Raw genomic sequence first — 23944 nt, 5'->3', positions numbered from 1 at the left:
GTTTTAATTTGCATCTCTCTGATAGCTAACGATATTGAGCATCTCTTCATGTGTCTCTGAATGTTCTGTATGTCCTCCTTGGAGAAGTGTTTGTTCAAGTCCTTTTCCCATTTTTTAATTGGGTTGGGTGTCTTCTTAGAGTGGAGTCGTGTAAGTTCTTTGTATATTTTGGAGATTAAACCTTTGTCTGAGGGACACTTTAAATAAAACAAATATTCTTCCCCTACAATTAGTGCATTAAGATTGTTATCGCTTAGCTCTCAATTTTACTGTAGTCAAATGAATATTTGAACACCATTAAACTGTGAAACTTGAAATTTTCTTGTTTTTGTTTTGTTAAATGAAGTACTATAAAAAGTGGAAACAAGTTCAGAAAACTCACAGTCCATGTCCAGTGTGGTACGGACAGATCTGACGAGCTCCTTCGATTCCAGAGCCAGCGTGGCGGCCACGCTGCGGCCGTTCCTTCCCAGTGGGGTAAGGGACGTCTGGGAGGCGAACAGGGCTCTTCTTTCACTGCGAGGGCAACAGAGCAAAGCTGAACTTACCACTCAGTAGATAACATCTATCTTTGACAAACATGAATTCTTATTAGTTATAAAGTTGGACAAAAATATTTCTGTGTCTGGGAATGTTGTATTCTTATAGCCATAAATGAAGTCGTTCACAGAAACCATTATTTCTGTTTTCAATTTTTTTACTGTATAACAATAAGGCACATTTTAAAAATTAGATTGACACCATACATAAGAAGGAAGGGATGGGGGATGGTCCACCTCCTACATCATCTGTTGGGCTTATTTTGTAAGTACTTATATTATGCTCATATCATGGAGCCTTTTATTCAGTTTTGTAAAAATTCAAGTTAAGCACATAAACATAAATCTATAAACACACATCTACTATTACCCCTAATAATATTAACTATGACTTCAACATGTGTATTTACTCATGAAATTATCCCCTGAGCACTCCCATGTGTTGCCCCAAATCTGACAGCCTAGGTCATTCACATTACTTTTAAAAATGCAAATGTCACCTGAAATGACTGCGATCAGATATAATTAAAATGCAAAGTTTCACTGTAAAAAGTCATATGCTAAAACTTTTACTTGAAAAGAGACAATTTTTTAAAATCCTCACCTGAGGACACAGTGATTTTAGGGAGACAGGAAGGAAGGGAGAGAGAGAGGGAGGGAACCACTGATGAGAGAGAGAAACATGGACCCGCCGCCTCTTGTACGTGCCCCAGATGGGGACAAAACCCGCAACAAGGGTGTATGTGCCCTGACTGGGAATCAAACTGGCAAACTTTCAGTTTAAGGGAAGAGGCTCCAATCAACTGAGCTACACCAGCCGGGGAGACAAGAGACTACTTTAAACTGATAACAAAGCCATCATTACTTACTTCCCATCTTCTTAAGCATGATGGGATTAATTCACAGAGAGAAATTAAAGTGTCAGTTCTTAAATGCAAATACCCAGCCTTTTTATTCTGTGTTGAATGACCAAGACAAAATATACAGTACAGAAGACATACTAAAGACAATATACTAAAGACTGAACCAAATTTTGCTAGCATTTAACTTTTCAAGACAGGGTAAAAATTTGCTTAATGTCACTTCTTAAAGTTATCTCCCCCCCGCCCCCACCCCCATGAACTAGTTTAAGGAAAGGGCAGACTCTGGCTTTTAAGTAGTCATTTTAACATTCGTTTTTAATAACAGAACTTTTGAATTATTTTTTGAGGTCACAAAGAGACCTTGGGATTGGAGGCAGGGAACATACCTAACTTATACAAGGGGGATCTGATTGCTGGGTGTTTTAACAGCCTTACTAAAAATAATCATTATGGAACTCACATAATTATCTTACATCATAAGTAGCACGCGTACCAATGAAAAATGTCAAATTCCTTCATTAGAATAAAGCATTACAATTAAATGAGTTTAGAAGTGTACTACTGTAGGAATTCTTCTAAATTCAAAAACGCTGTGGAAACCTAAAATATATAAGAATGTAATATATCATCTTCACTTATTAAATTGCTGTTCTCATAGCGAAAGGAAGAATTTTCCTAGGTTTCTTGCTAGAAGTAGAATGCTAATGTCAGCTGCTATGAGATGAGGGAAAAGTGGCTTTGAAAATGTACAAACAGAAATTGTTCTTTTGTATCATACATCAAAATGACCATACTCTTGCAGTTTGAAATCAATAAATGTTATTAGTATGATTGTAGTGCCCGGTAAGAAACTTTAAATCAGAAACAAACTGTGAATAATAACAAAATTAAGGGGTAGTCTCCAAGTATATTTTTAATTTATGTCTATTGAGTGCTGAAAATGCAAGAAATTGATCGCCTGAGCACGTTTTACAAACTGCTGTTTGCCACAACCACTCATATGCTAGCTTGCCACTCACCTTCAGTGCTAAGCCTGTGACAAGCAGAGTGACCTTTACTCATACACAGAATGCTTAAGGAACTCGGAGCTCATCTCATCTTCAAGTTCGCCTCATCTTTATAGAATTACTGACAAAGGCAAGATAGGTGATTCCTACTTCCACTTTAGAGTACTAGGTTACAATGATCTGCCAAACACCTTGAGGAAATTTCTTTCACAGAGATGAGGTCGAAAAAATATGTCCTTGTATCTATTTCCACAAGACATTAAAGAACAGTATTGAGTAGGAGTTATGTAGCATCTTTTTTTTTAAAAGATGGTTGCCTCTTGTGTGTCCCCTGCTGGGAACTGGCCTGCAACCCAGGCATGTGCCCTGACTGGGAATCAAACTGCGATCCTTTGGTTTGCAGGCCTGTGCTCAATCCACTGAGCTACACCAGTCAGGGCTATGTAGCATCTTAAAACTAAGAGATTTTACTATTTTAGTCCCAGATGAATACCAGATGAAACTATAATCAGTGGGCATATTCTGTAGAAAGTATTCCAATATTCTTACCTTAAAGTTGTTAAAGAAGCAGAATTATCAGAAAACACTTCTTGAATAGCCTAGCAACAAACAAAATAGTGAGATTTCTAAGTTTGATAGTCTTTTAAAATGTCTTTTCTTAATTAATATTTATAACCTCCTCCTTCATGCTACTCCCTTAATTGATTAAAAAGTGTTTCTGTTATTGGTGGGGAGATGAATTCATTAACATGCAATTCTACTCATAAATAGATTATAGAAACTTTTCTTTGTAACAGGTAAATGCTTATCAAATAATGTCTATAGATATGGAGAGTTTCATTAATAAATTATTCACTGAAGCATAGCATATATTTGGGATCATATGACCTGTCTCAATTCTTTCTCTTAATGATATATATGTTAGCCAGGCTTTTCATTATCTGGGCAATTTTTAATCTGACTGTAAATTATTATTGATGTTTTGAGCCCACCTAATACTGACATTTATTTATATGTTAGTTGCTTGTACACTGCTTAAAAAGGGATGGTAAGTAATATAATGGGAAAATTTACCTCCACAAAATGAAGAAGCTTTTCAGTGGATGCCTCAAAAGATTTCCGAGCCATTTCCGATTTTCGCAATTGGCAGTCAAGAACTGTGATTCTCTTCCTTAACTCCTGAATGCTTTCCTGGAGACAGCAAAAAGATGGCCTCGCACACTTCTTCTAGTCAATACGACTGGCTCCTGCTTCCAGTTTTTGTTGACTAGTACGCTACACTGCCATATCGTTTACTTTCTCTTTATTATGTATACCTTCTGATGTGGGGGCAAGCGCTCAAAAATAATGGCCCATTTAACAGTTAAACTGCACACGGGTGCTGCAAATTTTATGAGACAAGCTTCATATAACTTTATTGATTTCTACAATAAAGTACATTTAAATTAGTTTCAGTGGATTTTTTTGTTTGTTTTTTGTTTTTTTGGCAACATGGCTTACCAGCTGCTGACAAAAACCCCTAGCAGTGTGTGGCAGAGCCAAAAGTGCTGAAGATGTACACACGTATTTAAAATAACACAATGCAGCGAAGAGTCGAGCTGGCGAGGGAAGGAAGGGATTCATCCCACGGGCAGCGGAGGAATTCCACCGAGACAAGCAAGAGCAATGCGGAGTGCCGGCTGGAGTAAGTTCACGGCAGCATAATGTGTTGCGAGGGAGCGTGCTGAGCACTGGTGGCCTACAGTTTACCGTTTCATCAGGCACAAGTGGCCAATGGGAGAGCTTTAAAGGATGAACTAGAAAGAAACAAACTGATAAAGTGCACCAAGTTTTGACTTTGGCTCTCTGGTGAGCAGATTAAGAACAGTATCCGCTGAGTAAGCGGTAACCACAAGCCTCCAGGCAAGTAGGTTTAAAGTCAGAATTTATACTACTGTGTAATCTGTAAATTCCTAAGATGAAAATTTAGTTTAAATTGGTCCCAGGCTGATAGAAGAAAACACAAAGCTTCTTTGGAGGGATATTTTCTACACTCAAATCGTAAATAATTTCTCACGTGTATTGTACCAAAAGGCTGTGGCCTCAGCAAATTAGCCACCGTAAATGAAAGTCCATTGAAGGAAATAAATGACAGCGTCAGTCCCGTAAGAACAGCAGATACTGGAGTGATCAGGGGCGGTATACATGGCAATATTTAATATACCGTTCGAAATTCAGAAGGAACTGAAAGCATAATGAAAGGGATAAGACACTATCAAAACAGGCCCGATGACAGAAAAAAATCAACCTTAAAAATAAGAAAATGCAACTATAATTAAATTAGAAACTCAATTTATAAGCTTGCTTTCTATCCGATTAGATACGGTTGAAAAGAGAATGAGTAAACTGAAAGACGGAGGTAGAGAATCTTAAAATGAAGCAGACAAAATGGAAAATATAAAGAAGGAGATGAGGTAAGGAGAAAAAAATCAGAAGATCTTTCATAGATCCAATCTGAATTATGCAGGAAAGACCAAGAAAAGTAAAATAAAGTTAGCTAAAAATAACTGCTTGTGGTTTTTCAAAAAAAAAAACAACAACAAAAAAACCCTGCAAAAGACATTTTTCCCCAGAAAAGATGTCAGGAAGTTCAAGGAATCTAAATAATTAAGTTAGCATATGACTCTTTATAGTCAAACTGCTGAACATTGAGAATAAAGAAATCTTAAGATCATCCAGAAAGAAACACTAGAACGCAAATAAATGACAGATTGATGACTACTGCGACCAGGGAGTCAAAACACTGAAAAAAATTTAATGTTAACAATGTTAACAATTCTAAAGGGAGCAAAAATACATCTCAAAAGCAAGAGTTCAATAAAGATGTCTGCAAAGAAACAAAAATGGAAAGAGTTTATTATCAATAGATCCTCACCGAATACATTTCTAAGAGCAGCACTTCTCAGAGCAGAAAGAAAACAAATAATTCTAGAAAGAAGGTCTGAGAAGCAAGAAATTATGTGAAACACAGAACATGGGAAACACGGTGGTCTAGCTAAACAAAGGCTGACCGCACAAAATAAACTGTAATAGTGCCTAATTTATGGTGTTGAAAGTTAAGAAAGAACTAAAATAGTGACAAATATAGAAATTGAGAAGGAAGAAATGATTGCATTTATATTCTAAAGTACTTTTGGAAGAAGGGGAAAAGCTAGTGATTCGTTTTATAATTTAAGTTACAAAAGAATGTTAAATTTCTAAGATAACCATTAAAAATTAGAAAAAGGGTATATAACTTGTGAACCTGAAGAGGGAAATAAATGGAATAGGAGTGGGAGAACACAGGAGAAATCTGAACCAACTCAAAAAGGGGGAGGAGGCTGTGGAGGAGGAGGAGGAGGAGGAGGAGAGGAAGCCGGTGGCAAGAAAAAAATCAAGATGAAAACACGAGACAAATAAAATGTACAAATTAAGAGGGTAGAAATGAAGCCGAGTGCATTAGCAGATAAAAGAATGTAATTGAAACAATGTCCTTAAAGGTAAGAAAATTATGAAAATGGGGCAGGAGGAATTCTGCTACATGTTATTTACCATATAGATGCAATTAAAACACAGGGTCATTGACAAGTTGAAAGTAAAAGGATGTAAAAAAATACATAGGTAAACATGAATCAAAAGAAAGCCAGTGTAGCTATTTTAATATTAACCAAAAACAGGCATTAAGGGAAAAGAATATTACTAGAATGAAGAATTACAACATTTTCATAGAAGGATGTAACATAATTTCAATCTTGTGTGCAGCTAAAAGCATTACTTCAAAATACATAAAGAACATTAATCACAAGCCCCCGTGTGTGTGATTTTAACACACTTCCCTGACAAATTAATGACTAGAGAGCAACTGAACAGCACAATTAATGACTCCGATCTGGCGATCTGAAGTAAAACAACTACATGAAACAACTGCAGCATTCTTTTCAAGCTGACTTCAAACATTTGTAGACATCGGCCATAGAGTAAAATGGCCATCAACAAATTGTATCGTTACTCTACACACTAATAATTCAGTTCCTCTAACAAGGCACTCCACTTTTCTGTGACTCAGTGTTTATAAATCAAGACTCAATAATAAATATGTAAATGATTCCCAAATGAATCTATGTGCTTAATGCATTTTCAGTAAAAAGGCTAAGTTTTTGGTGGAATTTATAAACTGAGTCTAAAAACACAAAAGATCAAATGGCCACGAAGCCAACACACTTTGTGCGCTCTCTCCCCACGGGTACTGGGTTTTGAAAATGTTGAGATGCCCAGGCCTGAAACCACTTCTTTAAAAAAAAAAAAAAAGGATTGTTTTCAGAGACAGCTTAATGGCTAGTGAAGGGTTTTGCTAAGAGAAATGGCATAAGACCCCATTATGCTAAAAAAGAATTGAATTAATTTCACTACCAGACAGCTTAGAACAAGTCTTCCTCAACTAGGACATGGAAGAAAGAATTTCAAATAATCTACACCTTTAAAAACAAACTTAAATAAATTCATTTGAACTCCTTAAGTGTTGTATTTTTTTAAGACTAATTTTCCTTCCAAAGAGTACTTTCAATAGTTTGATCATTCCCCCAATTTTTTTAAGAATCATTTTGAAGTTACCCACATAAAATAAGCACCTATCTCCATTTTTAAAATGCAAATACTGAGACAAAGGTAAAAAAAATCTACGTGATATTTCTTAGGTTTTGCTGCTTTTGCAAGCAGTCTGTTTGCCTTGCGGTGTTATTGGAACATCAGACTTCTTGTGGGACTGGTTTAAACTGACGGACGTGAGGAACATATCGGTAACGCTGAAGAGTTAACCTAAGGAAATTTCAGATTTTCTTCTGTATTTTGCTTGTCTAAAACTAGTCTCATTGGTATAGTTAAAGTATTTAACTCGTTTATGTTTAAATAAATAGATGTAAATAATTCAAAGTCACTATGTTCTCTTGAAAGGTGACTGGATTAGATACATAAACAGTTATTATGTTTATAAACAAACTCGATGAAGTTGTAAAATATCTATTTCAATTTATTTAATTTTCTATCTTGCATCTGTGGAGTAAATGTGTGTGTCTTTTACAGTTTTTGAACATCATTCAATGAATAGAGTATGGACTCTAGGAAAAAAATCGTATAAACATACCCATAAAAAGATTGCCATTGCCTTCTGAACAGCATTTGGTGTCTTGCTATAGAAATCTGAGCCTGCTACATTTAAACTCAGTTTCTTCTACTAATTATCTTGGGCCTAGGGCAAAATTATTTAACTTTCACACTTCCTTGAGTGTTTTAATCAAAAAGCAAAACCCATCTCTAGACTCTCCTGCTCCCATCCCCACAAGACAAATTAGCAAGTGCAGAAACAAGAGAGAAAAACAATGTAATCAATGACAGGCTAAAGAATTCCAGGATTTCATGCCTGAGGGGTATCGTGTTGACCAGTGACCCACGTATGCTTGGGCCACCAGCTTTCCCTCCCAAAGCCATCTGAGCAAAGGGAGGCTCGAAGCTTCCACATGGCCCTCCTCGCTACACACCATCCTGCCATTGAATAACAAGAAAAACACTGACCTAGTTTAGAAGTGCAGATGAAAAGAAAATGAAAACAGGATACATGACAACGGCAAGGAAACCATGGTAACTAGGAGAGGGGACTGTTTTGCTCACTTTATTTTGGTCAGAATAATCAGCAAGCTGGGCCTTCAGCTCTGTGATCTCGGCCTCCAGCAGACGGATCACTTCTTCGTAGTCCATTTCCATCCCATGCGCCTGTCTCTGCACGGCTTCGGCAAGATGAATCCGGCTTCGCAGGGCTTTGGTTTCTTCAATGACAGCTTTGGCTTCCTAAAGATTTCAAAATTGGTGCCAAGGGGGAAAAAGAAACACGTAAAAATAGTTCAGTGGTTTAAACAAAATATTTCCTCCCTCAAGATGTTATAACTCCAAAACTTAGTATGTGCTTGTTCCTCGCATCTCAATGGAAAATTAATATGCATGTACTTTATTAGAGAGTAGCTGCCCGATCTTACTTTTCCTTTGTTGATTTTTTAAGATTATTTCCAGTATGGAATCTCCAACTTCACTCCCCTAGCATAACATTTTGAAAATAAGGGAAGTGGAAGAGAACTGGAAACAGAAGATAAAAGAGTAAGAATTGGTTCAAAAGATTAGAAGAGTAAGCTTCCACAAAACTCAAGTAGGTGGTAAGGCTCAGGTTCCAGGAAGGCTCTGGAAGCTTCCTTGTTACCACTGAGAGATCTTCAGGGACGTGGAGCTTTTCCAGGGCCCATGCCCAGGAGCCAAAACGTACTCCCAGACATCAGTCTCACCACTACTTCTCTTTTTCAATTTAAGCCAAAAAGTAGGACTCAGTGGCAAAATATATGGCTCTTCCTACAGGATGCACTGCTCCTAAAACATTTATCAAACATGTGTTATGTTTCAGGTGATTCATGTGTCTTTTCTCATTTAACTTTTATAACACCACCAAGAGAAAGGACTTATTTAAAAATCATTTTATACATAACCAGAGGCTCACGTTAGGTATAAGCCTGAGCCTTTTTATACATCATCCAAGACCAGAGAGTAAGGCCAGAATTTAAACCCAGGTCTATCTGACTCCAACTTCAATGCTCGGTTCACCATTTTACTCTGTCACCAGATGATAAGTACAAACAAACAAACAAACAATGAATTGACCCTGTGTATTTTAGCTACATTCTCCACGTGAGGAAGAGGATGGGGTGACAACCACTTGCTCTCTCCAAATGTGCCTCGGTGCGGGGTGGACTGCAGCCCCCAGGACGCTGACATAATTTAACATGGCAGTTACTATACTGTTAAGCAGTTCTTTCCTTGATGCAGAATCTCTTTTCTCCGCAATGGAACTTTCTGCTCCAATTGCCATGGCTAATATTCAACTACCGCTATTTTAATATTCTCGAAGCTATTGTAGGATGCTTGATTTTTTGAGCCTAAGTATGGTTGAAGTGAGGGGAGGTTTGGGAATATGGACATATTTTTAAGGATCAAATTTTCATTCATACATGCAAGACTATTTATTAAAAACTTATTTTGCATCAAGTTCTGTTTTAGATACTGAGGGTAGAAAAGATCTATATATCCTCTAAACAAAACAAAAATATCCTCTAAACAAAATAGGCAAAAAGTCCTCCCATCTGCCCCCAGAATCTGGACTCCAGTTTGGAGAGATAGTAAATTAGAGATTATCAATGAAGATTTCATTGAGAAAACATTGGACCAGAGACCTGCAGGAAGGATGGAGCCATGAAGATTTTCCAAGGAGGAGCTTTCTGGGCGGAGGGAACAGTTCGTGCAAAGGCCTTGGGGCAGGATTGTGCCTTGTATCTTCCGGGAACAGCAAGGAAGCCAGTGTGGCAGCAGTAGAGAGGAATGGGACAGGAAGGGGGCAGCAGGGCATGGGGCAGAGTGGTAACTGCAGGGAGGGCAAGGGTGGGATTGGGGTGCAGAGGCCAATCTTAAGGGGCTTTGTAGGCCATTGTAAGGACTTTGGTTTTACTCTGGGTGAGATGCGAAGGCAATGGAGGGTTTTGAGCAGAAAAGTGATACAATCTACTTAAATTTTAAGTGGGTATCTTTTGCTGCTGTGTTGAGAGTAGACTGTATGGGGTGGGCAAAGGTGTAGCAGGGACAAAGGGAAGGGAACAAAGGAAAACATAATTGTGGCTTGGATAAGGGTGACAGTGGCGGACACAGTGTTAAGTGGTTAGATTCCACATGTAGTCTGAAAGAACAGGACAGCACATCATCGTTAACCATTTTTACTTAGCAGATACTCTCTCCAGACAAACATGCTATATCATAGAAAATACATCTGAGTTTTATAAGCTTTTTACTTTCCCTTTTCTGGCTCAGCTTAGAATGTTAAGTACGACTTAGAGAAGTGGTGGAAGAGGGCAGAGCACGTTAGACAAAGCAAAGAGTGCAAACAGAAGCAGAGAAGAAGAAGAAATGTGGTACATTTGTGAAAGGGCACCGGAGATTAGTTTTGACTGAAGTCTATGCTTCCTATAGGGGAGTGAGGAATAAAAAAGTTCAAGGAGAGGGAGAGACAGGACTGGGCTGTGGTGGAAATAGCGTGACAGGCAAAATAAACTTTCAACTCTCCTCTTTCAACATTTAGTCCATTACCCTCTTCTACCTCCACCCATCCCCTTTCTCTCTGGCAATCACCATACTGTTGTCTGTGCTTATGAGTTGTGGGTTTTTTCCCTTAATTCTTCCACATTTTTCACCCAACGCCCTAACCCCTCTGCCCTCTGACAACTGTCATTCTGTTCTCTGTACCTATGAGTCTGGTCCGTTTTGGTTTGTTTATTTTGTTCGTTAGCCTCCACATACATGTGAAATCATATGGTATTTGTTTTTCTCTGACTGGCTTCTTTCACTTAGCACAATACTCTTCAGGTCCATCCATGCTGTCCCGAAAGGCAAGAGTTCCTTCTTTTTTTATGGCCGACTAGTATTCACTGTGTAAATGTACCAAATCTTGACTATTTAAAATAATGCTGCAATGGACATAGGGGTGTATATATTCTTTCAGATTAGTGTGTTGCATTTTTTTTTAAATAAATTCCCAGAAGTAAAATAACTGGGTCACAAGGCAGGTCCATTTTTAATTTTCTGGGGTGAACCCACACTGCTGGCTGCAATAGTCTGTACTCCCACCACCACTGCCAAAGGTTCCCCTTTCTCCATATCCTCACTCACACTTTTTTTTGTTGATTTACTGATGACAGCCCTTCTGACAGATGTGAAGTGATACTGTGGTTTTCATTTGCATCTCTCTGATGAGTAGTGATGTTGAGCATCTTCTCACATGTCTATCGGCCATCTGTATGTTCTCTTTGAAGAAGTGTCTACTCAGGTCCTTTGCCCATTTTATAATTGGATGGTTTGGGGGTTTTTGGTGTTGAGTTTTATAAGCTTTTTATAAATTTTGGATATTAATCCCTTATCAAATGTATCACTGGAAAAATATGTACTCCCATTTAGTGTTGATGGTTTCCTTTGCTCTGCAAAAACTTCTTAGTTTGATGTAGCCCCTTTGTTTATGTTTCTTTTGTTTCCCTTGTCTGAGGTGATATACCAGAAAAAAAAATTTTATTGATTATGCCATTACAGTTGTCCCATTCCCCCCTTCATTCTCCTCCACCCTGTACACCCCTCCCCCCACATTCCCCCCTTTAGTTCATGTCCGTGTTGTAAGTTCTTTAGCAACTACATTTCCTACACTACTCTTGCCTTCCCCCTGTGTATTTTCTGCCCACCATCTATGCTACTTATTCTCTGTACCTTCTCCCCCCTTCTCCTTCTCCCACTCCCCTGTTGCTAACCCTCCATGTGATCTCCATTTCTGTGGCTCTGCTTTTGATCTAACTGTGCACTTAGTTTGCTTTTGTTTTAGGTGTGGTTGTTAATAACTGAGTTTGCTGTCCTTTCATTGTTCATATTTTTTATCTTTTTTTCTTAGATAAGTCCCTTTAACATTTCATATAATAAGGGCTTGGTGATGATGAACTCCTTGAATTTGATCTTATCTGAGAAGCACTTTATCTGCCCTTCCATTCTAAATGAAAGCTTTGCTGGATAGATCAATCTTGGTTGTAGGTCTTTGGTTTTCATGACTTGGAATACTTCTTTCCAGCCCCTTCTTGCCTGTAAGGTCTCTTTTGAGAAATCAGCTGACGGTCTGATGGGAACTCCTTTGTAGGTGACTGTCCCCTTATCTCTTGCTGCTTCTAGGATTCTCTCCTTCATTTTAATCTTGGCTAATGTAATGATGATGTGCCTTGGTGTGTTCCTCCTTGGGTCGAACTTCTTTGGGACTCTCTGAGTTTCCTGGACTTCCTGGAAGTCTATTTCCTTTGCCAGAGTGAGGAAGTTCTCCTTTATTATTTGTTCAAATAAGTTTTCCACTTGTTGCTCTTCCTCTTCCCCTTCTGGTACCCCTATAATTCCGATGTTGGAACGTTTAAAAATGTCCTGGAGGTTCCTAAGTCTCTCCTCATTTTTTTTGAATTCTTGTTTCTTCATTCTTTTCTGTTTGGTCATTTTTTTCTTCCTTCTGGTCTACTCCACTGATCTGAGTCCCAGTTTTCTTTCCATCACTATTGGTTCCCTGTGCATTTTTCTTCATTTCACTTAGTGTAGCCTTCATTTTTTCATCTAATTTGCAACCAAAATCAACCAGTTCTGTGAGCATCCTGAACACCAGTGTTTTGAACTGTGCATCTGATAGGTTGGCTACCTCTTGGTTGCTTAAAAGCATTGGCTCTGGGGCTTTGATTTGTTCTTCTGATTGAGATGTTTTTGGTTAGTTTGTACCTGTTATGTATGAGGCGTGGAGCCTTAGGTGTATACCAGGGCAGGGCAACCCAGTTGCTGGGTTCCAATACTGTCTGTGGGGACGGGGTCAGAGAGGGGAATAATGGTGTTTGCTCCACTCTCTTTTGAATTTTGGTCCCCTCTCCGCTTCCCACATGCAAATGGGGCCCTTCTGGTGCTGGTTCCTGGGTAGGTGGGCTTGTGTACATTCTAGGACCCTGCAGGTCTCTCCCTTGAACTCTCCTATGAGGCTGCGAGCCACTCCTGGCACCTCAACCCCCACAAGTTTTTTCAACTAGTGCTTTTAGGCTTTATTTCCCCTCCCTGGGGCCCTGGGTTGGGCAGTCTGTCTCACTGCCTGGTTTATCTGCATGCAAATGTGTGTCTGCAGTCAGCCAGCCACCTTGTGCATCTCACTGGGTTTGCTTGTTTTCTCCTGGTGCTGCCTGTGCTCCCGGGTCCACTAATCACCGCCTTTTCCTACTGGGGACCCCTCTCTGCTGGCTACTGACTCTGCCCCTCTTACCTGTCTGAATGAATGGTTCATTGTTGTTGGACTTCGGTACAGTTCAATTTTGTCAGTTTTGGTTTTTGTTTATAAATCTTTGTTGTCCTTAAACTTGGTTGTGCGAGGAGGTACAGTATTTCTACCTACACCTCCATCTTGGCTGGAAGTCCCAGAAAAAATATTGCTATGAGAAATGTTAGAGATTTTACTGCTTATACATTTTTGTAAAAATTGTATGGTTTCGAGTCCAACATTTAAGTCTTTAATCCATTTTGAATTTATTCTCATGTATGATGTAAGAAGGTGATCTAGTTTTTTCCACTTATCTGTATAATTACCCCAACACTACTTATTGAATAGACTATTTTTACTTCTCTATTATGTTCTTGTTACCTTTGTCAAATATCAATTGACCATAAAGGCATGGGGTTATTTCTGGGCTTTCTATTCTGTTCCATTGATCTATATGTCTATTTTTTTAAATGCTAGTACCATGTTGTATTGACAACTATGGTCTTGTAGTATAGTTTGATATCAGGTAGCATGATTTCTTAAACTTTGTTCTTCCTCTTTGCTGTGGCTTTTCAGGGTCTTTTACGGTTCCATATAAATTTTTAAAATATTTGCTCTAGTTTTGTGAAATATGCCATTAGTATCTTAATAGAAATTACATCAAATCTATAGATTGCTTTGAGTAACATGGTCATTTTAATGATGTTAATTCTTTCTATCCATGAACACGGTATATATTTCCACTTATTTGTATCTTCTTCAATGTCTTATAATTCTAAGTATAGCTCTTTTACATAATTGGTTAAATTCATCAATAGGGTTTTTTAAATGTAATTGTAAATGGGATTGTTTTCTTAATTTCCCTTTTTGATCATTTATTTTTGGTGTATAAAAACGCAACTGATTTCAGGATATTTATTTTGTCTTCTATCTGGAGAAGTCTTGACACCTCTGAGCAGAGAGGAGAACACAGTGCCTCGAAAGCTAAATCTGGCAGCAGGGTGCAGGATGGGAAGGCGTGCCCAACCAACCACCTACTGCCCTTAATTCACAGAACTTTATTTTCTTATTTTGTAAAATAATTGTCTTGTAATAAAAAGGTACTTATAAAAAGAAATAACCATGGAAATAAAAGGACACTTATCTAGCCACATCAGTCGCATTTAGTTCAGCAGAGGTGGCCAGGAGTCACCTCATCGCACCTGAATCAGCTTCACATCAGCGTGTCGCTGTGCGTACAGGAGGTAACGGTGTGTTGGGCTGGCAGCTCTCTGAGTGTTTCACATGGACCACCTCCACTAATCTGCATACCTTTGTGTGAGGTATGTCCATTACTACCTTCATTTAAGGGACGGGAAGTTGAAGCACAGAAAGGTTAAGTAACTTGCTCAGAATCACAAACTTGGCCAGTGGCTGAGCTAGTATCTGAACCAGGCAGTCTAGTTACAAAGTTCATGTTCTTGGCTACTATGCCATGCTACCTCTCCAACTATAAAAAGTGCTAAAAAATCACTTGGAGATGACAATATCATCATGGCTCGGTCCTACATGAGCTTAAGATGTGGCCATTACAATCTACTTAGAAACATTCAAGGAGGCTATGTTGTTCTCCATTTCCCATTCAATCGAGCTAGAAAACAAAATTATACTGTCGCCAAAGAGAAAGAGGAGGGGCAGAGAGTTCTCCATAGCTGCAGTGAAGAACAACTAATTCGATGACTTCTCTCCTTCACACTCACTTCATACAGCTTTTATTCCTCTATAAAAACAGCGCTTTTATTTTTGCCCAAAGAATGCTGGCTAATTAAATGAAGAATCAGGATGGAATTTATACAGTCATTATAGTGCGCTAATGGTAATACAGTGTGAAATGCAGTTGGGTGGTAAAAGGTTTTGGTGCTGGATACATTCATGCTATCTCTTTTGTAAAGGTGTAACTGTCAGTTTGGTAGATGTGGCCCCTTGGCCAAGTTCTAGCCCAGTTCCCACTGAATGGGTTTTTAAAAGATTAGTGCATGAAATGATGACTCTTCGACTAAGGAGCAGAAACGAAAAGACAGCAGCAGTATTCTGTACTTAGCAATACAGAATCACATAAATCCATTTTTTCTTTTCCTCCCAGGTGTCTTCTGAAAACTAACTAACTGTAAAGCCTCCCACGTCAGTAACAATTGAGGCAGAGCTTTCCCAGGACCTCACCATAAGCCTGAAATCCCTTTGGGGTAAATACAGCAGCCAGTTCATGCATTTACTTTGTATGAGGTAAAGAGTAATTCAATTTAGAAAGTTAAAAAGTAAATGAGAAACTAAGGTGTAATAGTAAATCAGAAAAATCAACATATTATTCTTTTCAATACTAAATGGTATGAGCAAATACACTAAAAGAGACTTGGATTATGAAGTCAGATTTCTGAATTATTCTTTTTTGGTGAGACAGGAAATGTTTTCAACTCATACTGTCCCATTGTAAAATGAGAATTTTTCCACCTCACAATTTCACAATGAATCTTCAAAGAAGATCAGATCAAATTGTTCTTTGAAAATAAAATTCACACTAATGAAAATCGTCATAGGCTACACATACTTTGACCGTAGCTGTGTGATTGTGTTGAGACAAAGGGCATTTATAAATGCACACAAAGGGCAGTATGAACCCAGAAGAAAGACAGCATGGTGTGTGTTTTTCCACCTATAGCAAGTGGTTCTTCCCCATGCGGCAATATGATATAGAACTCAAAAACATGGGCATGAGATGAGCTATACCAAGGTCAGAGTCTTAGATAGGTTTTTTTTTTCCACTTTCTAGTGGTATAATTCTCTAAGACTGTTTGCTCATCTGTACCATGGGAGATAACAATATCTTCTTTATAAGGTCAAAACAACTCTCACAAGAGGGTTAAAGAAACTATTATGGTTCTTGTTACAATTTTTTCCCCATTCCTGTTTACTGCTTTTGAAAAACATACATAATTACCTATGCGGTTAGAGAGCTAAACTGGATGATTTACTAAGGACTCTCCTGAGGCACTCAATCGGTAATATCAGTTATTGAAAGTTAGAGAAGTTGCTTGCCCAGATAATGCACACACATCTTTTTTAATGTTAGCAACAATCACGTACAATCTTTGCTTCTCTAATTATAAGTCCTGATAGCTCCCCAAAGTAAAAGGAAAAAGCACCAACGGCAGCTGCACATTTATAATTTGGCTAGTACGTCCACATCACTAACCTCAGCAGTTCTGTAATTTTAAGCTGATCACTAAATCTTTCAAATGTCAATGGCTGACAGGAGAAAAAGGAGACTTCGAAGAGATATATGTTTTAGTGGAATGTAACTTATGCTACCAAGCCCAAAAGAATACTTCTCTTATCAGCTTCCTACAGTCACTCACTGGAAAACCTTTCTTGGTCTAGGTCCCATTACATCTTGTGAAAAAAGATTAGGGCGACTCCAGGAAGAGGGCTGTTGGAGGAAAAGGGTTTAGAAGCAAGTTATATCTAGTTTCCTTAACCTATGTATCAGATTTAGTAAAAGAGGTATGATACTTTTCTCAAGGGATGATCTCAAAGTCATCTAAAGACATTCATAAACAAATCTGCAATGCATATCTTAAGCATGGGCACGTTTGGGGGGAAAGTAATCCAAAGTAATCCACTGTGCTTTATACTTGCCTCTGGTATGTGCTCTCTCGCTTTCCTTCCCTCTCCCCTCCCCCATGCATGGATCAGGCCCACGACTCCACCTCCTTACCCAACCAGCTGTTAAGCACGGTGAGGTCTTCATTTATGGTACATGTGCAGCCATTCCTTACTTCCCATTCTCACCACCACATTACTGACTCCTGCCGTTACCAGCTCACACATAGGTACTGTGAAATCATGTAAGCGATCACCCTGCCTACTGTTTTCTTCAATGTGGTGTGTTCTGCACGTCACTTCGAAAGGACCACTTTTCCTAACATATTGCTCACTTCCACCTTAGGTTCCGAGCCTAAGTACATCAGACATGATACAATACATGCTCACTGTCCATAGTTCAAGGTTCTCTACTGCTTGTTCCAAGCCGATCTTCCCAGCCTTAGCACATTCAGCTTTCTCGCACGACTACCATATCCAAGGACATCCACTTCCAATTTCCCCAGATCAAATGCTCCACCTCACAGATGCTTTTGAGCACGTTATTCCTTCCACTAGGTGTACACCTTTTCCCTTTTCTTCTTTATCCGGTTCTCATCTATCCTTCAAAATCTCCTTCATCTTACCTTCTCTGCTCTTTCTGGCCCACTTCAGCTTACAATGATTTTCCCTTCCTTTTGTCTTTTACCTGTTATCTGTGATTAGTCACATACTACTTAGTAGCTCCTACTTCTGTCTTGAACTGTCTTTAAAATGCAAATATGTGACTACTTAAATTTCTAAAATGAAAGGGTCTTGACAGCCCCAGTGAGAACATAAGCTGTCTGAGAGTAGATGCCCCACCTGACACACAATGGCGCTCTACCTAACAGCAATTGGAGAGGTACCAGAGCTGGCAACAAGGCCAGTGACTATTTGGTTTTTCATGTCCTACATTGATTGCCCTAGAGAACTACATTAGGTAAGAAGTTTTCATAGGTAAGTTCTCCATAAAAGGTTTCAATTTTATGGGAAGAGTAATAGAACTATATTTCATTTAAATAAAGAATTATAATAACAATAAAAAAGCATGCTATGAAAAAATCAAATAAAAAGCAAATCATTTCATTAGATTCCTTTTATATCTAAATTAAACAAAAATCCTTTTGTAGTACTAATCAAGCAAATGAGATTATATCAAAATCAAGTGAAATGAAGAAAATATCAAGGTTGAAAAAAGACAGTTATACTTTACTGTTTGATAATTTTACTTCTTCATTTTCCATTAAATACATCTAAAAATTTTTTAAATACATTTTAAAGATATTTATTTATTTTTAGAGAGAAGGGAAGGAAAGGAGAATGAAAGAGAAACATCGATGTGTGGTTGCCTCTCACGTGCCTCCCACTGGGGACCTGCCTGCAACCCAGGCACGTGCCCTGACTGGGAATCAAACCAGTGACCCTTTGATTTATATGCCTGTGCTCAATCCACTGAGCTATACAGGCTAGGGCACATCTAAAAAGTTTAAAGATCAAAAAATTATGCACACTAGTTTATATTTCCCTAGAAATTACATTTTCCCATCATAAGTTAATATAGTACATGCTCTCAAAAGGACTATGTATCTTGAAGGTCCTTTCCAACCCCATCTGCCCATAACCCTGATTCAATGACTTATGCTATGACACTTCTCTCTAAAGTGTGTAAAAATAATAGATATTTGCCAATCCAAGCAACAAAGATTTTCTTTAGTTAGTATGAAAAAAGCAAAGTGCTTGCTTTGCTAAGGAAGATTTGGTTAAGCTTTTTGGAAGAAAAGGTCAGTCAAATCATAATGAGCTCTGATTAACCTTCCCAAGAGCTGTCAACTTCTGCACCTGATGCTACTCCATTCTCCAAAAAGTGCAAAATTGAGTCCTGCTTCTGACCATCAGAGACTATCAAAAGAAACAATTTTCAATCTCTGTTTATAGAAAGAAGCCCCTAATCAAAGACAGACACATAAGCACATCTATCCGGTTAATTTTATCATGTGAGCTTATACACAATATAAATATTAGTCAAAATAACATATTTAATCCAAAACATGTATTTTCCAGTTTAGTGAAGAATGACATATAAGAAAAACCTATTTTCCTATTTCTCTAATTCTGGTAATAAATGCATCAAAAGGGAACATTTATGGTATTGTAAATTTCTTTTCGTAATCATAATTTAAGCCTTGTTCATCCAAACCTGGTACAGTTCAAAGCCTATTTTTCTCCTAGTAAACATTTAGAATTAATCTGAAGTTTGGAGTTTCGGTGAGATCTCACTTAATGATAGAAATGCGTTCTTTCTACACTAACCTTGGGTTTAATCCAATCAGAATCAGAATTTATCAAATTTTGTTTGTTTTGAAGGAATGGACCAAGAGTTCTAAATTTAAATCCAGATGTAATAAGATCTAAATAATCAATAAGATTCTTAAGTTGATTTGGAAGAAAAGAATCAGTGAGAACTGGTAAGCAAATTTTGAAAATCAGCAACAGCAACAACAAAAAAAGGAGGAAGACGGGACAGGCCCAAGGACGTAAGGCATATATAAAGCTACAAGAGTTGGTAAGGATCAAGGAAGAGTTAGATAGAACATTCATTCACCCAGTAAATAATTACTGACAAAGCAACTGAAGCGACCAGATGCCCCAAACAGACCCTAGATTATATAAGCATGCAATTTATGATAATAGAGATATCACAAAACAGTAAGTGGTTGTGACAACAAACTATTTGGAAAAAAGTGTAAAGTGTAGACCTTCACCTCATACCATTCACCAAATGAAATGATTTTTTAAATGGGTTAAATAACAATAGATATGGAAGGAAGACTGGGTAAATATGTATGTGAAAAACTGATTTAATAGCTGTGCTTAACGCAAAAATACCTGTGTTTAAAAAACTCTGAAAAATATTATAAAGGCGATTTGCACGTAGGTGAAAATATTTATGACAGATTTGGTAGAAATAGAGTTAATAACTACAATAAAGATAGCTTATAAAATGAGGTGAGGAAGAAGGGGAACACAGTTACTAGTTAATGCGAGAGAAGTGACGAAGAAATAGCAGGAGCGGTAAGCGGACACAAATAACATAAGGGACATATGGTCAGAGGCCCAGAATGTCACTAGTGGTCACATCAGGACAACAGCTGCCTTCCGTACTGAAGAATCGTGATGGAATCCACAGTTTAATTTGAAAACCATGGTCACAGATGATTCTTGGCAACTAACATGGATGACAACAAATCAAAGTATATTTTCCAATAGGGTGATTTATTTATGCTGGGTTAGGTATGCCTAGAGAAGTCTTGTTTTTAATTCTAAAATAGTTTGTGAATATAAATCATGTAACACAATGTCACGAGTCCCGTACTGAAGGAAGAATACCAAAAGTGTTTCTCACCTAGTAAGCTGCCAAGATAAGAATTTTATAGTATCAACTGCCTTATCACTACTTCCTCCTTGGGTAAAATTTACTAGTTTGTCAGCCAAATTTATATTGCTTTAACCCAGAGATGTTTACCATACAGCCTGAAGGTGCTCTCTTAGCAACTGACTACTGCAGTTTTAGAGATTTGTATTTGTTTTTAGTTAAGTAAGTGCAGTTATAGGGAGGAATGCCTACTCTGGAATACGGTCATGCCTGCGACAGCTCGCCAGCTACAGGGCACCTGTTCCAAAGTGCTTTGTAGAAAGTGAAGGTTTGCTCTATTTTTCTTACTAGATTGAGAGCCCCTTGTAGAGAGTATGTCTGGCTTTCACAGTGCATCCATACGAAATAAGCAGTAAATAAATGTCTCTTGAATTCCCTTGCCCAGTCTCCCTTACAAGTTACTGCAGGCATGTGTGAAACAATTTATTAAAGACTGTTGAATATCTCCTTCCATCAGCATTTATCCCCCACATACCCTCCTTCACCACCCTCCACCCTCTTCCCGCTGACAGTGACCACATTACTGTCCCTGTTTATGAGTTTTTTCCTCTTTTTTGCTCAATCCCTCCACCCCACTCCACCCATCCCCCAAAGCCCCCACCGCCTAGACAGCTGTCAGCCTGCTATCTATGAGTCTGTCTCTCTTTTGCTTGTTAGTTCATTTTAATCATTAGATTCCACATGTAAGTGAAATCATATGGTTCTTGTTTTTCTCTGACTGGCTTATTTCACTTAACATAATGCTCTCCAGGTCCATCTAGGCGGTTGCAAACGGTGAGATTTCTTTGTTTTTTTACAGCTGGGAAATAGAGTGTACAGATGATGTCTCATGGAATTGTGCACCTGAAAATTTTGTTAACCAATGTCACCCCAATAAATGCAATAAAAAGGAAAGAAAGAAAGAAAGAAAAAAAGAAAGAAAGCAAGCTAGTTGCATGTTGTCCCTGAACAGCCAGAAAATAAGTGGCTTATTGTAGGGAACACAGAACATTAATATCATTTCCAACCAAGCCAACCAACTACGGAAAATAGTGTCATTGAATGAACTGCAAGGTTTCTGTAAAGAGTAAGATCACCTCCTTTCCAAATTCTTCCAGTACTGAAAATTCTGCAATTCTAATTAATCTGACACAATTAAAATGGGTTCTATGGTATGAATGGAATAATAAAATTTCCCTCAGAATTCTCAAAATGGTAAGAGAAACACTATTTGGAAATGGGGATTCTGAAAAAGACATCTGTGTGTGCCAATGCTTGCTTAGAATGCTGCATTCACCTCCACTGAATCACTAGCTATGGCTGGTGTCTGCGCAAACAGGAATGCCAGCTGGCTGTCCTCGAGTTCCGTCCCAAGCATGCCATCTTCAACTCAGGCAGTTTCTTGGGCAAAGTCTAATGGTGGAGAATACAGTGATCATTTTTTTTTGTTCTACATAAAGGGAATTAATGTTGAAAAATAAATCCAACCAGGTTTGTTTAATAAGTTTCTCCACTCGAGTTGCTGTCTAGCATTATAAAAGCTTTGTAATTTCTCTTCTCAAAGAGATTCTTTTCCTTTTAAAAATCATTGTAAGATTATTGCAGATTAAACACAGTTGTAAGAAATAATACAGAGGTTCCCTATACTCTACTCAGTCTCCTGCGATAGTTATATCTTGCATTACTGTAGCAGAATATCACAACCAGGAAACTTCACTGATACAATCCACAGACCTTAATCAGATTCCACCACTTTTATAGATGCACTTGGCACTGAAAAGAATCAACCTATAGATGCATGTAACAACCTGGATGGATCCCAAGGGGACTGTGTGGAGTGAAGCAAGCCAACACCCAGAGTGACATATTGTCTGATAACATTTATAAGACATTCTTAAAAAACAAAATTACAGAGGTAGAGAAAAGATTAGTGGTTGCCAGGTGTTAGGGAAAGGGGATGGAAGGAGGCCATAAAAAAGCATCATGCGGGCCACTTTTAAAAAGGGTTTTTCATAGAACACAAGAACTGATATACTGAGGTCACCATCTGGAATGGCATCACAAGGACATTTTACCATAGCAACCTTTTACAAGAGGAGACTGGCATCTTAGAATATTTACTATACTAATATACTATAAAAAGTTCAGATCACTAAAGAAGAATAAAAGGAGTGTGGGAACTCATCAATTCTGGAAATCAGAGATTTTACTGTTTCTTTAGTAAGTGTACAAAGAAACACAATCTCTGAATGTGTAAAAACATGAATACATCTTCAGCAATCACATTTTACTGGTCCTTTTACAGACAGTATATTTATTCTGTCCTTAAAGTTTCCTTGGCTGCTTACTCCATAAACCACAAGAGCCCACAGGCCTGTTGCACCAGCTGCAACTAAGTTCATGCTCAACCTTCATGATCAACCGCAACCATCCAGAGAGAATCCTGTGCTGATCTGACCTTACTTTTCTGACGGAGGACTCAAGCATTCAACCCAACTTTTGCGCAAGTGAGGCCAGCTACAACCGGGCTCATTTGAATCAGGAGAAGTTGCCAAATGAACAATTTCCTGTGTTTCTTTAGGGCAAAGACTGGTTCAGACAAGCTAACTATTTTGGTTTGGGACTTTTCACCAATTCGCTGCTGCCTTAGGTCATAACACTATGCTGAAAGGAACTTTAAAAACAACTTAAGTGTGAGAGCAGGATTTGGAAAGTTGTTGATCAAAGGAAGTTGCTAGAAGACGGCCCATGCCTGTTAAAAGTTGTTAAAACTTGAAGAAAAAATAACAAGAAGTGTGATTTTATGGGAAATTGCGCTCATGATTTGAAATGGTAAAGTTGGTTTATTCTGTAAGGCATAAGAACTCACCAAAAATACTTAGATTTTAGGGAACAGAACTGCCAATTCTTGACAAAATAGTAAAGTATTCTGGTAGTCATGCTCGGTTTAATAAAGTAAGTTTCCTCATACATCTGATGAAAATGGATGCCCCCTAGGACTATGTTCTTTCATTTTAGATTTCTTTCTTCCTTCCCTCTCCTTTTCTTTTCCCATTTGCCCCTTTCTCCCTTTTTTGTTCTTCACTGCTTTCTTTTGAGTCAATACATTAAAAAAAAAGATAAATTAATTTCCATAGTTTAAAATAGGTAATATACCTTCAAAAAGAAGAGATTATTCTGTCCTTATGATCAGGCCACTATCTCAAAATAATTCAATTAGAAGTTTACAAGTGAGTAAGCAAAGGATATCAAATTGTATTCTCTTCTCCCTTTAGAAGTAACTGGAAACCATTGTTATAAAATAAATTGAAAATCAATCTAGTAGTATTTTAATAACTAGGTTACCTATGTACTAAAGATATATATATATATATATATATATATATATATATATATATATATATATATATAGAGAGAGAGAGAGAGAGAGAGAGAGAGAGAGAGAGAGAGAGAGATTATTAGTATTATAGTAATTTCATGTAAAGATCCTCAAAAAGATATCATCAAACAAAGGGGAAGAAATTTTGCCAAATTTTGTACAACTCAAGTTTCTGGTTTTAAAA

At 37.9% G+C, this 23944-nt stretch overlaps 1 protein-coding gene across 5 annotated transcripts in view; it reads right to left on the bottom strand.

The window, feature by feature from the left end:
- STXBP4 (syntaxin binding protein 4) overlaps positions 1-23944 on the bottom strand; it is a 154681-nt gene that overhangs the window by 68380 nt on the left and 62357 nt on the right. For all 5 annotated transcript variants that reach the window (XM_053673462.1, XM_037129655.2, XM_037129656.2 and 2 more), the window contains exons 12-15: positions 8092-8268; positions 3484-3600; positions 2959-3008; positions 383-516 (exon numbers count right to left, since the gene is read on the bottom strand). In XM_053673462.1, coding sequence (XP_053529437.1) covers positions 383-516; positions 2959-3008; positions 3484-3600; positions 8092-8268 — 478 coding nt within the window. The remainder of the gene's footprint in view (positions 1-382; positions 517-2958; positions 3009-3483; positions 3601-8091; positions 8269-23944) is intronic.

The sequence above is a fragment of the Artibeus jamaicensis genome, unplaced genomic scaffold (assembly GCF_021234435.1).
Source record: "Artibeus jamaicensis isolate MK-2021 breed Jamaican fruit bat unplaced genomic scaffold, CSHL_Jam_final contig_1998, whole genome shotgun sequence".
Lineage (NCBI taxonomy): Eukaryota > Metazoa > Chordata > Mammalia > Chiroptera > Phyllostomidae > Artibeus > Artibeus jamaicensis.
Note: the sequence above shows the minus strand (reverse complement) of the source record. Positions and strands in the feature narration are given on the sequence as shown.